Here is a 14,924-nt window from a genome sequence, read left to right on the forward strand (position 1 = left end):
AAAGTGTTACTAAATGCAGTAGTCCCCAGTAGTATTATGGCTTGTTTGGTAACATTTTAAGACTGGATTAATCTCCAACCAAATTTGTCCTTAGTTATATGGATTTAAGCGGGGGAAGATAGTACATGACAATGATTCAATTTACTTGTTCATAATCATAATAAATTCAGACGAATTTAAAAAGAAAGTACATAATTATGTGTTTTTTATTAATTAAGAATATATATTACAAAATTTAGTCAAAATAAAGTGTGTGAATAGTGTAATATGCAAATCAGGGCCTCTAAAAATAAATGGAGGAAGTATGCAATAAAGTTTGGAGTGGGGTTGGGGATAAAGTCTAAAAGTGAAGAAAGTTTTGTAAGTTAGTAAAGTTAGAATAGTATTTTGTATAAAAGCTAGTAAAAGTTAATGGAAAATTGATGTGGTAGAGTATGATTGTATGAAAAAAGAGTTTGAGTCCGGGAATAAACACGCCCTAATAATGGTTGCGGAAATTTTAATCAGACACCCCGTTGTGAACGTAAATGCGTTGTCGTTCAATTAGCCTATATGTCCCGCTTGTTAGTACACAGTAGTACTTAACACTAGAGTAGTAGCAATGGAGACTAAGACCAACGACTTCAATACGCCTTCCTTTTTATTGACTTGTCAAGCACGTTATGTACGGATGTACTTCAATATGCTGACGACTCTAGACAACTGAGAGTAAATTAGAATTGTAACTTGAGCTCAATTGAATACAGCAGCTTCCTTGCTTCTGCATGCATGCCATGTAAATTAAACCTGTATGTACATTATTTAGTCCTCTCAAAAAATGAATACAACATGAAAGATTGCACAAATTTGGTTCATTAACCTTCCTAACAAAATAGATCAATTATACAAACCAGTTAGACACTAACACAGCTTAAAATTAAAGATTGAAAACTTCAAGCACGTAGCTAGGCATATATAATCTCACTTGTAAGCAGATAGCTATACAAATACGAGTTTATTATAGATTAGAACATTAAACATAGATTATATATACTAGTATATAGATAATACATGATTCAAGTGTTCGTAAATTTCTTTATTTCTTCATAAAAGGCGAAGTCTTGGTGTATAGTTTTCCATGGCTCCATGTTTAATTTGTCTATGCTATTTTATCATAGAAGACCTCATTGACTGACTAACTTGTCAGTACCATTTACAGCAGTTTAGAAAGATAATACGGACTATGAACCTTCCTATGAAATGTCTTTGGAACCTTCAACTTATGAAATGGCTCTAGCACCAGCTGAGTCGCCCATTCCACCAGAGAGTTTTCAAGGGGAGAATGCTATGGTGGTTTTGAAAGGGGAAGAACTACAATACACCACAACGTTGAAGCTTGTAGTGAATTTGGATCTTTCAAGCAATGGCTTAGTGGGATCGATACCTGAAGGCCTCACTAATCTATTTGGACTCATTGGTTTGAACTTGTCCAACAATCATTTGACAGGAATTATTCCTCAAAAGATTGGTGAGATGGGATCATTGACATCTCTTGACCTTTCTAACAATAATCTTTCTGGAACAATCCCGTCTAGCTTGTCAGCCTTACATTTTTTAAGCAGCCTGAACTTATGGAGCAACATGCTTCATGGAGAAATTCCTACCGGAAACCAACTCCAAACTCTCGACGATCCATGAGGGGACTTAAATTACTCGACCTCTCATATAACCAGTTGAATGGCTCCATCTCACTCTGGCTTAAGAGCATGAGGGGACTTAAATTCCTAGACCTCTCTTATACCCAGTTGAATGCCTCCATCCCAGTCTGGCTTATGAGCATAAGAGGTCTTGAATTTCTTTGTCTTTCTAACACGAGTTCCAATTTATCTTTTCTTTTCTCCTATTTACCTCAACCTTCTACTATCCAACATCTAGATCTTTCAAGAAATAACTTTGAAGGTCCATTCCCTAATTTTTTGTCCAACATGACCTTCCTGAGATTCCTTGACCTCTCATATACCAATATGAATGGTTCCATCCCACTTTGGCTTAGTAACATGAAAGACCTTGAATATCTTGACCTTAGTGGGAGTAGTTTTAGTCATGTTGAAGGGGGGACAATCATGGGCATCTTGGGGAATCTATGCCATCTTAAGACACTACTCTTACATAATTTTACAGTAGGAGGAGAAATTTTAAGCCTTAATCATGAAAATTTCTCTAATTGCACCCCATATGATCTGGAGTATTTGGATTTAAGTGATAATAATATCACAGATTCTTGCCAAATTGGTTAGGAAAACTCAAAAACTTGAAGACTTTGAATCTTGGTTCCAATAGATTTTATGGTCCAATTCCTCCGATCCATCTATTGGGAACTTGTCAGCACTGGAAGAGTTAGATCTGAGTGACTGTAATTTTAGGGGATCCGTTCCCTCCACTGTAGGAGGATTGTCATCCTTAATAATGTTATATTTAAGCAATAATTTTTTAGATGGATCCGTTCCCACTATAGGAGGATTATCATCCTTGCAAATATTAGACCTCTCGTCAAATTCTCTTCAAGGTGTAGTGTCTTATTCACACTTTGCCAACCTCTCTAATTTAAAGGCATTGGACCTAAGTTTTAATGCTTTGACATTAAACCTGAGCTCAAACAAGACACCTGCGTTTCAACTCGAGTTACTTTTCATGAGTTCCTGTAAAATTGAAAATCAATTCCCTCCATGGTTAATGATGCAACATAAGCTCCGTGCATTGGACCTGTCTAATACTGGGCTCTTTGGAGAAATAATTGATTGGATTCCAAGTGTTGATTTGATCTCATTTAACCTCTCCCATAATCACATAACAGGACCGATCCCGCGCTTTTTTCCATCTTCTCGACTTTTATCTTTAGACCTCTCAAATAATTTGTTCTCAGGGCCTCTGTTTCACGATTCATCTTCTATGAACGGTTTAGTTGAAGTTCCATTGTGCCAATTAGAGAACTTAAAATTCCTATATCTTCAAAGAAACCAGCTCTCAGGTACAATCTCTGATTGTTGGGGCAAATCAAAAAGCTTGATGGTTATTATTGACATATCATCTAACAAACTCTCTGGAAGTATACCCATGTCTATTGGGCTACTTCAGAATTTGATGCGTCTTATACTAAACAACAACACTCTTGAAGGCACAATACCTGCAACTCTGAATCGTAAATCACAGTTGGTGATTTTGGATTTAGGTGAAAACAAACTATCTGGAGAGGTTCCACATTGGGATGCAGATAGTCATCCTTCTTTGGAAATTATCATCATGCGAGCAAATCAACTTGAAGGTGTTATTCCATCACAATTGTGTTCACTTTCTCGCCTGCAATTCCTTGACCTTGCAATAAACAAATTGACAGGAAGTATCCCTCAATGTTTTGGCCAACTTGAGAGTATGAAGTCTTCAAGTTAACTGACGACCTTGTTTTTACATATTTTGTTAGATTTCGGGAAAACTCCTTAATCAGAGTGATTTCCATTGATCAATATTTATAGGGTTACAATGAGAAACCTAATCATATTAGGTAACTATAAGATATGTACAGATATCAAAGATAATCTTATACAAAATATATCCTAAACCTAAGATGAGAATATTCTATGGATATTCTTTATCATACCCCCGCAGTCAGAGCGGGAGAAAATCGGATGCTCAGACTGGATCTGAATCACGCATCGAGCGGTAAGGATAGTATGGTAACCCATGATCAAAAGAGAAGTAGTAGACATGTGCCGGTGATGACGATGAGAAGCAACAGCCACGACCTACATAGAGTAGAGATAAGCACTGCTAGGCCGGAGGAGAAGGAGAAGGAGAAGAGCCGCACACAGACTTGGGCTAAGTTGCAGATCCAGAGAAGAAGAAGCTAAGGGATCAAACCATCATCGGGGAGAAGACACTACACTACTACGTGAAATCACAATTGAATAAAAACAAATAAAATAGCGCAAGATAAGATTAAATTCCACCGCTTGAAAATAATCCAAAAGAGAAACCCAGGTAGCAAGAATCAATACTCCACAAAGATTCCAAGTGCTGCAACAATAAGAGGAGCCAACTTGATAGCAAAAGAGATGTGCAAAAGTAGTTGACCTTCTTTTGATATACGACCACCAAAACAAAATCTATGTGATTATGTGTAGAAAAACCAATGGAACAATGTAAGAATCATTGTTGGTCATGAGGAGGTGGAAATAGAGTGCGGCACATGGAGAAGGTTGGCAGATTTGGTTACTGCCAGTAGTGGGAGGCGGTAGTGTATGCGATTGCCACCAATGATGGAGGCGGCTTTCGCGGTTGCTACTATCGGTGGGAGGCGCAAGGTTACATAAAGATTCTAAAAAAAAACTTTGAGAAAAGGAAAAAAAAAAAATCTATATGTGTGTGTTTGCGGAAGCATAAAAAGTTTGTGTATATCCCGCCGGTGGGTTTAATTTTCCAACCCACCGGCAGGGTGAGAATTTTTATATATGATCCCAAGATCTCACCTAAGCTGTGATACCATGTTAGATTTCGGGAAAACTCCTTAATCAGAGTGATTTCCATTGATCAATATTTATAGGGTTACAATGAGAAACCTAATCATATTAGGTAACTATAAGATATGTACAGATATCAAAGATAATCTTATACAAAATATATCCTAAACCTAAGATGAGAATATTCTATGGATATTCTTTATCATATTTTTCTAGAGGAGGAAGTGCTATGGTGGTCTTGAAAAGGAAAGAGCTACAATACACCACGACCTTGAAGTTTGTAGTGAGCCTGGATCTCTCAAGTAATGGCTTAGTTGGGTCGATACCTGGGGAGCTTACAAATCTCTCTAGACTCATTAGTTTGAATTTGTCTAACAATCATATGACAGGAATCATTCCTCAGAAGATCGGGGAAATGGGTTCCCATCTGGAGTCTCTAGACCTTTCTAACAATAATCTCTCTGGAACAATTCCATCTAGTATGTCTGCCTTAACATCATTGAGCAGCCTGAACTTATCGAGCAACAAGCTTCATGGAGAAATTCCTACGGGAAACCAGCTCCAAACTCTCAACGATCCATCCATTTATGCACACAATGCAGGATTATGTGGAGATCCATTGCCAAACTGCGGAGGCAAACATGGCAAACAACAACAAACCGAAGAAGAAGAGGAAGAGGTAGAAAGCACCCTTGAAAAGGTGATGTTCTACATCGTTGTAATGCTCGGCTTTGCAACTGGATTTTGGGGAGTCGTTGGAAGTTTGTTGTACAGCAAGACATGGAGGCATGCCCTGTTCCGACGTGTGGAATATGTCACTGATTTCTTGTATGTTCAAGTTGTTGTAAGGATTAAGCGGCTCAAGAACTAGTTATAAAGTTTCAATCTTATGTGAAAATTATGGATGGCACTCAAATGCGTAATGATTTGCCTGTGGATTAACTATATGCAGCCCATGGTTTATTTTCTATTTTTTTTTTTAAAAAAAACCATTTATTTCTATTCATGTAAAAAAAAGAAAAGAAAAAAAGAGTAATTTTGTATTCCATACTTCATTCGTAGCAAATTAGATTGTATTTTTTTTTTTAGTTTTGACACTATTCACAAATTTTACTTCACTGGCTTTTGTAATTCATTTATAGTTATGTGAGATTTTAAATAACTTTTGTGAAATATTATTTTTAAAACGAATTAACATCTATTATATTTTTTTTCCAAACACTATCATAATAGCAATAAAAGATGGTGAAAGTTGATTAAAAAAAAAAAGGTCAAATGTGTCAATTATTGTGTAACGGATGGAGTATAACGCCGAAGGTAGTGAATGGCCTATCGTAGATAAGTAATGTGGTAATAATGAAATTGGCAAACCAGCCATACCATAAAATGCTAAGATTAAAAATCCTAAATGAATTATAGTGTTTAAAAATGAAAGTGGCAAAAATGGCAGCTATTAGATAAATTCAAGAACAATTTTATGCACTTCTCATGCATGAAACTATGATACTCGTAATATTTATGCTCTAGGACCACCACTAATCACCAGTACCCAAAAATCCACTCTAATATGTAAACACATGTATAAAAATGAAAGATACATTATGGTTAGAGATAGAACTAGTAACTTCGCAAGTATAATATAGGTTACTAGATGCAAAATATCCATGTAATTGTAGTATTTACATGTATTTCTAAGCACTAATTACACTGCACTAGTTATGCATAATGATTTGAAGCCCAAAATATGGCTTTATATAGTAGATTATTTGGCTAATAAACTTTTCTGTTGGATTGAACCATTTTGTATTTTTGTCACACTTTCACATACATTGAAATGTTAATTCATTGCAAATATCTAATTAAAATAAATTCCAAGTAAATGCATACATTATTTGGGAAACTAAACAACATAATGTGATCACCATTTTTTAAGATGTACTACTCTGTAACATAAGTAGCATAGAATAATTAAGTGGGAGAGGTAGGAATTGAAAATCTTAAATTACAAGGAAATCTTAGGGTATTACCATTTTTGGCTTGAAATATACTTCATATACATATCTGGCTGTTAATCTGTTATGCGTAACATCGACTAAGAGAGTGATTGAGTGTTGTACTACCATGTTTAGGAGACAAATTGTTACACCTTATCATTATAGGGAAACTAATGGCAATTTATCGCAGTATTCTATATAACTATGCAATTTTTTTTTACAATGTGAAACATCAATTCAGACATATTTGCATAAAATAAAAATAAAGATAAACAAAATTCAATATGAACTTTATGTGATACGAATATACGAGCAGTGATTATTATTTATGCTTTTTTTTTTTGGTGAAAATTATGCTTGTTTTAACAACTGTACCTCTCAACAATGAACAATCTTCAAACATTTCAAGAAGTACCCTGAAATATTGAAATGTGACCAAAATATTGCACACTAGAGTAAAACATACTGTAATAATTTTATTTTTTATTTTTTATTTTTTTATATAGAAAAGGTAACAAAAAGTTAGGATAGTCTTATTTGATTATTGTAATATACTCTTGGTTATTTTGAAGTTTGGAATAATTTATAATTATTTTGAATTATTTTGAAGTTTGGAATAATTTGGTTATGTTTTGAAGTTATAATTTACAAAATAAGTCTTAAAAAGTTATAATCGGTAAATTGGTACTTTTGTTGTACATTACTTTGCAAATTTCACCTTTAATTAAAGACATCCTTGAGTACCTTGACCAATAAAACTTAAAGTACTAAACAACTACTCCTATAGTCCTAATATTAAGGGTTTGTTCACATTTACATAAGTGGGCTAAATTGAACTGAACTGAACTGAAATGAACTGAACTGAACTTAACTGAACTGATTAGAGCTGAAATGAATATTTTATGAATGAAGGAGTTTAGGAGATGAAATAAACTGGACTGAACTGATTGGAGCTGAACTAAGCTGAAAATAAGTTGAACTGAATAGACCCTAATAAATAATCAAGTGTGAATCTAATTTCCAATGAAACATAATTATTAAAATTCAAAGTATAATTTTACCAAAACCTTACTCACCTTTATATAGGAAATTGTGACTTTGAGAAAAACTTGCACACTTACATGATATACTGAAAAATCTAGTCAAACTACAACTAAAAATATTGCAAAATCAAGAAAAAATAGCAATATATCAATCATAATATAAAAATCCACCACGTGGTAACTTTTTTTTTTGGGACTTTTTTTTTAAAAAAAAATAAAAATTTTGTTGGGTGAGATTTGTGGGGATGAAAAAAAGGTCCATAAAAAGCTCGTGTATGATTTGTTAAACATAGGAAAGTAATTAATAAAGATAGTGACTATGCACATTAAGCATACATTAGGCCCTTATAAATATGAACACATTCACAAACCCTAGTAAAATGGTACACACCCTAACATGTTTTTATGCATATATATACACACATAAAAACATATATACACAAAAAAAACTTTTATAATTTTGGAAATCACTAATTTAAAAACTTACTTTAAATTACCTTTTTCCTTTTCCTAACATTTAGCCAAATTCGTTTGTTTTTAATTATCCTTTAGTTAATTTGTCCTTAAATAATCTTTCTGTCGGGGTTTTTTCTTGTGGTTATTTTTTCGACTCTCTCCTTTTTTTTTTTTTTTTTTTTTTTTTTTTTTTTTTTTTTTAAAGGAACTCTCTCCTTTTGTTTTATTCCCTTAAATTATTTCGATACTAAAATTCTCTAATTCTCCACTTACCACCCGAAGAACCCCCTTTCCTTTATATAAAGAGTGAAGCTATCGCTAGTTAGAGAAGTAAATGCTTTTCTCTCTTTTTCCTCTTTCAAAAATAGAGAGAGAAAACAGAGAAAAACCAGAGTAAATATATATATAGAAAGAAGGAATAAAAAAACAGAGTAACGATGAATTACAAGAAAATGATTTCGGGTTCGAGTTCGGGTCCAATATTTGGTATGTTGATGGTGCAATTGGTATCAACCGGGTTGCAAATTCTTTCAAAAATGATATTAACGCAAGGAATTTTCATTTTTGCTCTAATTGCGTATCGTCATCTTCTTGCTGCCATTTGTATTTTCCCATTTGCATACTATCTTGAAAGGTATTCTTTTGTAACCCCCTTAATTATATTAATTCAATCTAATTCATTTCTTGTTTATGTTGTCTTCTTTAATGCAATTATTATAAATTATTTTAGGTGCAACTTAAATAATTTTTTTTTGGTGCAACTTTAGTCCAAATTTCAAGTAATTTTAATTACGGAGTAATTTTTTATTTTATTTTTTTTTTTAATTTTGACGAACGCGTTACATGTTGTAATTACATGAATATTGGTGTTAATGGATAAAATGATGTAACTTAGTATGTTTTAGGAGAATCCTCTTAGTAAGGAAGTTCATTTTTCATTTCTAAAATTGGAAATTTATGGGAAAGGTGGCATGAAGGGAGTAATTATGGGATTTTAAAGTTGCCAATGTATTGTACATTTGTACTGCATTAATTGCTACGTATGAAATTCCGATATGGAAATGAGAGCTATAGAAAGAAATACATTAATACATATGAATATATGGTCATAGTATCAATATTGCAAATGTCAAATATGTATGACATTTGTTATTGATACTTTTTTTTTTTTTTAATTATTTAGAAGTACAAATTTTGGGATTGGAAGGTGATAAGGTTACAATTGCGTCCCACCTTTGTGATTTTGCAATGTCAATTAGAATTCAAAGGAAAACATTGTTGATGTATACTAAAATCAGTTCGGACATAGTTTTTTTACCAACGTTAAAGCTTAACTTATTACGAAGTTTTTTAAAAAAAATAAAAAAATTGTATGGGCTAATTCTAACACCATAAAAATAAGTTTGTATAATAATAGTCAAATTATCCACGATTAAAACATGCATTTTTTTAATGTTAAATTGTTAATAGATAATTTGAGTTTAATGTTGTGATTGCAGGGGAAGTAACATAAAGTTAACCTTGATGGCGGGAGTTTGGGTCTTTTTGAGTTCTTTATCCGGGTAATCAGCTCCTCACCAACTTTCTTTTACCATAAATTGAGAAATTGTGTAATAACACCCCATCGTTAGTTTGTTACTCCGTATAAGTACATAATTTTATACTCCAGTGAGGGATAGCTCAAGTAGTTAGAGCTCCCCTCCCGATTATAAGAGATCTTGGGATCGATTCTCATCACCCGCCCTTGTGGCTAAAAAAAAAAATACTCCATACAAGTGAAAAAAAAAAAAAAAATTTGGACTCATATGAGTCAAATCGAAAGAAAATGTATAAATGAGATAATAAAATAGAGACAGATTTATTATAATAGTTGTTACATTTATATGCGGACTTATGGAGTAAATATCACATTAAAGATTTGAGGGGGGAAAAAAATCAAATTTAAATTAAAATAAAGTAAAAAATTAACCAAAAAAAAGTGGCCATTTTCTTTGACCCATTTTACCATAAACATATTTTCAGTCACAATTGAAATATTATAGGCAACCAACCCAAGAATTTAGCGTAAGGTACCCAAGTGATTTACGTTAATTAGGGTAGTAGGGCACTTGGCAATAGGCAAGAACAAAGGACATTCCCTTTAAAAATCATATGCGACACGTTATATTTCTCTTTCCAACTAATCAAAAACATATTTTGTTGATTTTCTTTTGATTCTCAAACACAAAAATAGGTTTATTTATTTTATTTGGACATATTCCTACATTTCTTAGCTTTATGACTTTTTTTAGTGTCATTTCAATGTTTTTTTTTTTTTTTTTTTTTTTTTTTTTTTCATTCTTCATCTATGTTTAGAGTACGTGGTATGAACCTTTAATATCATAAGGTTTAACCTTTATCTCATCAATTATTGGTAGACAATGCTTAAAGTACTAAGAAGATATTATTGGTGCAACTTCTAGGTAATAACCATCAATTATTCAGGAATAAAGGGAGAATTACGGAGTAAATTATGATTTGTAATAAGTATATATTGTCTATCCTATGATGTATAATTCACCCATTCGCCATGTATGTTTGAACTATATGCAATTTCAAAGGGAGAATTACAAAGTAAATTATGTAGTCTACCATCCATATTCTATTCATCATCTTGATAGATAATAATACTATGTTATTTTTAGATTAAAGTGGAAATTGATATTTAATTTCAATTTTGCAAATAAAGTATACCATATATATTATCAGTACTATTGAAGCAGTGATCATGTCTAGGTATTAATTCTTTGAGTGACTTGTGCATTTGTGCTAAATGCTAAACAATTCGGTCAAAAATGTAAGATTGTTTCTTAATATTCTCATTCTACGTACGTAGTTTAACTAAAAAACATCAAATTTGGTCAGTTTAAAGTTTTACGTCATGAAATGACTAAGAATAATATAGTACCTTCTGTTCTCATATGTGTTGTTAGTTATTACTAGCAATTTGAATGACAATTCACAATATAATGCTGTCCTGCTACATCGCATTTCTCATAATATGCTGCCTTTTTATTTTAAATTCAAGTCTCAATGCAATGTTATCTGTTATCAAGGGTACACATAAAATGTTTTGTCACTAGCAATAATCAAGATGCTACAACTTTTTAGCTCATTTTTCTAAATAAATTTAAAGATAGGCGTATATATAAAATATGAGCAGACTAATTAAAAGGAATGAAATGATTATGTAATATACTTCGTATGTAGTACTTTTGTTAAGATCGACATACTTGTATATAATTCTGTTAGATTTATTAATCAATTTGAAATGTGTTTTGCATAATTTTATAACGTGTTAATTACTTCGCATATAATATGTGGTATAAAATAATGCAGGATAACTTTGGGGATGGGATTGTTCTATTATGGACTTCGTGACACAACAGCTACTTATACCACCAATTTCCTCAACTTAATCCCTGTCGTTACTTTCATTTTCTCCCTCATTACAAGGTAAATTTACAACAACTTATTTTATACATGCATGATATTTGCATGCACACATGTATTATAATAATAAATACTTTAAAGCATGCATGATAATAGTAATATAGTACGTTACTTTTTTTGCAAATTTTAAACGTTTTCTACTTTATCTTCTCAAAAGATAAAGCTATTTCAAGGTACACCAAATTTTGACTACACCTCTAAATTAATCAATCATTAAGTTAATTTATGTTTTAACTAATCCCTTTTCAAAAGCAAATTTGTCTTGATCAAAACTAGGATCCAATCTTGCTTCCAAGAAAAGAAAAAGAAAATCTAGGATCCAATCTCTAATTAAGTATATATGCCTTGTTTCAACAAAATTATACGATAATATATTAATATAGTATAGTTACGAACTTAATTATGGTGTATAAATATGCTTCAAGTGAACATTGCATGTGACTTTGAACATTTCTGATCATGTTATTACAAGTAGTTTTTAATTTCTAATAAGTTTTTCCATGAACTATAGCATGCATTGATCCATTTCAGAAACTTAATCTGATTTTTAGTGAACATTGGCACATTGCACGTGACTTTGATCATATGATGTAGATTGCATGTGACTTTGATCGTATGATGTAGATTGGAGAAACTTAATTTGAAGACCATCAAAGGAATTGTTAGGGTTATAGGAACAATCTTCTGTTTATCAGGAGCCATCATCATTAGTCTATACAGAGGAAGCTTACTTGTTGCCGGTCATGAATCAATTAAGGATGCCAAAATAATCAAGCCAGATTTCAAAACTGGCACTATCAAACTTTGTGCAAGTATTTTATCCTACGCTCTCTGGTTCATTGTGCAGGTACTTTTTCTCGTGACTAGTGCTTTATAATGTTAAACTAGTGTTTGGCCCGAGCGTTGCTCCGGGTGTTACTTTGAGTATTTTTATCATTATTATTATTAAAGAGCTTGAAAGAATTTTTTTATTGTCGAAAATTATAATATTACAATAACAATAATAAATAGTTTTGAATAATTTTGCTTTTATTTCTAATATGTATTTATATATTTATGTGCATAAATAAAATAACATTAGTTTATAGCTTGGATGGTAATAAGTTGGTCTTCATTCAATGAGGTCTTGTGTTCAAACCTTATTGGATGCATTTTTGGTTAACCATGACATGAAACAAAAATGTACTAGAAGTACACGTGGTATATTGAATGATGATGTGGCATTATCCTGATGCAAGAATGAGATACACGTGGCACATTGACATTTTTAGAAACGCTTTTTAATATATAAAGTATAGATTTAAAACAAATAAATAAAACAGACCGTATTACAAGCCCATGTATATCAACTAGTTGGATCAAAGATTATGGCCCCAACGGGCCTGCTTCATAAATAAGTTACTTGTATTAGTCCCTTTTTTTTGGGCTTTCTAATAAATTGATGTATTTTTCAGGCAAAGTTGCTAAAGGAATTTCCACTAAAGTATTGGGCAACAATGTTAACATGTTTATCAGCATCAATTCAAGGAGCAATTGTTGGCGTTATCTTAGACAGAAGTTCAAATGCATGGAAGCTAGGGTGGAACCTTCAACTAGTTACAATTGTTTACTCGGTATATACCTTGAAAATTTTCTCCTTTTTATAGAACAAAACTATTAATCTTCCGTTCTTATGAACAATCTCTCGTATGTCCAACCTAACTATTTATTGTGTTGATCGAGTTGAATTCTACTATCACTAACCTTTTATTACACGTGAGTATATTTTATTACTTTACACGATGAATAGACCAAGTTTTAATTGATAATCTATAATTTCAGGGAGTACTGGCATCGGCAGCATCATTTTGTATGATCTCATGGACAGTTAAAATCAAGGGTGCCACTTTTCCAGCCATGTTTAATCCATTAACTTTGATATTTGTAGCCATTATAGAAGTCTCAGCTCTTGGTCAAGAGCTTAGAAGTGGAAGGTAAAAAAATTGACCCCCCTTTCCTTTGATGTTCTTAATTTGGACCCTAAGGCAAATATTGATGATACAATTAATTGTGACATGTATGTCTTATAGGATAGTGATATACATACTTCCATTCATATATCGACTTCTGTTATGTCACACTGTATATATATATGTCAATATAAGAGGCGGAAATACTACCTTATGAATAAATGTCATTATCACGGTCCCTTTCATAGTTTAAAATTTTACGAGTACTTATATTTGGCTTTCATGGTTACTTTTTATTAAAAAAAGTTTACAATACAATGAAACATATGAAAAAATAATAATTTTCAGTAACACATTATATTTTTTTAACTTCCAATGCAGTTTGATAGGTATGTTGGTGATAATAGTGGGCTTGTATGCCTTCCTATGGGGTAGTGGTACAGGTAAAAAGACAGAATTAACCCTACCAAAATCAAGCAACAATGAAGGAGAAGCAGCCAAAAGCAGTGAGCTAGCAAGGTCACAAATGTCAGCAACTGTTGTTCCAACTGCATCACCTATTCGTCATATCTCTCAAAATGATCATGAACAATCTGTTTAACTAGCCTAGTTTTCTTTTATTATTAGCACATCCTCTTGTAGTAAGTAGACTAGCTAGATGCAAGGAAACTATAGACAGTATTACAATAGGGTATATGAGAAAATTGAGTTAAATTAGTGCACTAAAATAATTGTTTGTCTAGGATTTGAACTTTCAATTATGTACCCATTCTTCTAATTAAGGGCTTAATTAATATACCCGAGTATATATCATCGGCACATTAGCCATACATTAGCTTCTTGATCAGACAACGCGTGATAAAGTGTGGGGCCTATTTGTTACAAAATGAGCAATTAACCTTTCAGTAAACCAAATGTTATCGTCTAAATTAAAACTCAATCCAATATGTTTCGTAAATATCATTAATCCATTTCTTATACAATTCATTGGCATTGTCCAACATAATTTAGTCATATGGGGTTCATTTTTTTATGAAATGGTCTAAGCAATCATCTAATTCTTTCGGTAAATCGTATACATTTCATCTAAAACTCTAAATGTAATGTACTCTATATCTATCATGTGAAATAAAGTACGATTTTCCTATATAATACATTGGTATCAATCTCAATTATATGCCTCGTAAACCTAAAATAGGCAAATTTTTAAGAGAATATGACATGCTGACCTAATTTTGTTTTTATGGTAAGAATAATTTCAATTACGGAAGATGGGCCTCCATCTTACCTCAGTAGATCTAGGATACACTAATACAGGCAAACTGAAGGTAAAGGGTCCCATTATTATAAACCACAAGAAATTGATAGTACAGTTGTATTTTTGGAAGGATGAGCATGGGGAATGTGTATAGTTTTGTTCGTTGCTTCCATTAAACTCCAAACAAATCTATGAATTGAAGCTTGCTCTTTCTTTTATTTCTTCTTTTTTTATGACAT

At 32.2% G+C, this 14,924-nt stretch overlaps 1 protein-coding gene and 1 pseudogene across 1 annotated transcript; both read left to right on the plus strand.

The window, feature by feature from the left end:
• The first annotated feature begins 1,673 nt into the window (after positions 1-1,673).
• Positions 1,674-5,607, plus strand: LOC145565483 (receptor-like protein EIX2; annotated as a pseudogene).
• Positions 5,608-8,269: 2,662 nt separating this feature from the next.
• On the plus strand, positions 8,270-14,028 carry LOC145565485 (WAT1-related protein At1g09380-like). The gene is made up of 7 exons (XM_081625470.1): positions 8,270-8,620; positions 9,486-9,548; positions 11,365-11,481; positions 12,103-12,325; positions 12,933-13,091; positions 13,300-13,451; positions 13,809-14,028. The coding sequence occupies exons 1-7, from the start codon at positions 8,424-8,426 to the stop codon at positions 14,026-14,028; spliced, it is 1,131 nt and encodes a 376-aa protein (XP_081481596.1). The 5' UTR covers positions 8,270-8,423.
• Positions 14,029-14,924: the final 896 nt, after the last annotated feature.

The sequence above is a fragment of the Chenopodium album genome, chromosome 10 (assembly GCF_948465745.1).
Source record: "Chenopodium album chromosome 10, dcCheAlbu1.1, whole genome shotgun sequence".
In the NCBI taxonomy this organism is placed as follows: Eukaryota; Viridiplantae; Streptophyta; class Magnoliopsida; order Caryophyllales; family Amaranthaceae; genus Chenopodium; species Chenopodium album.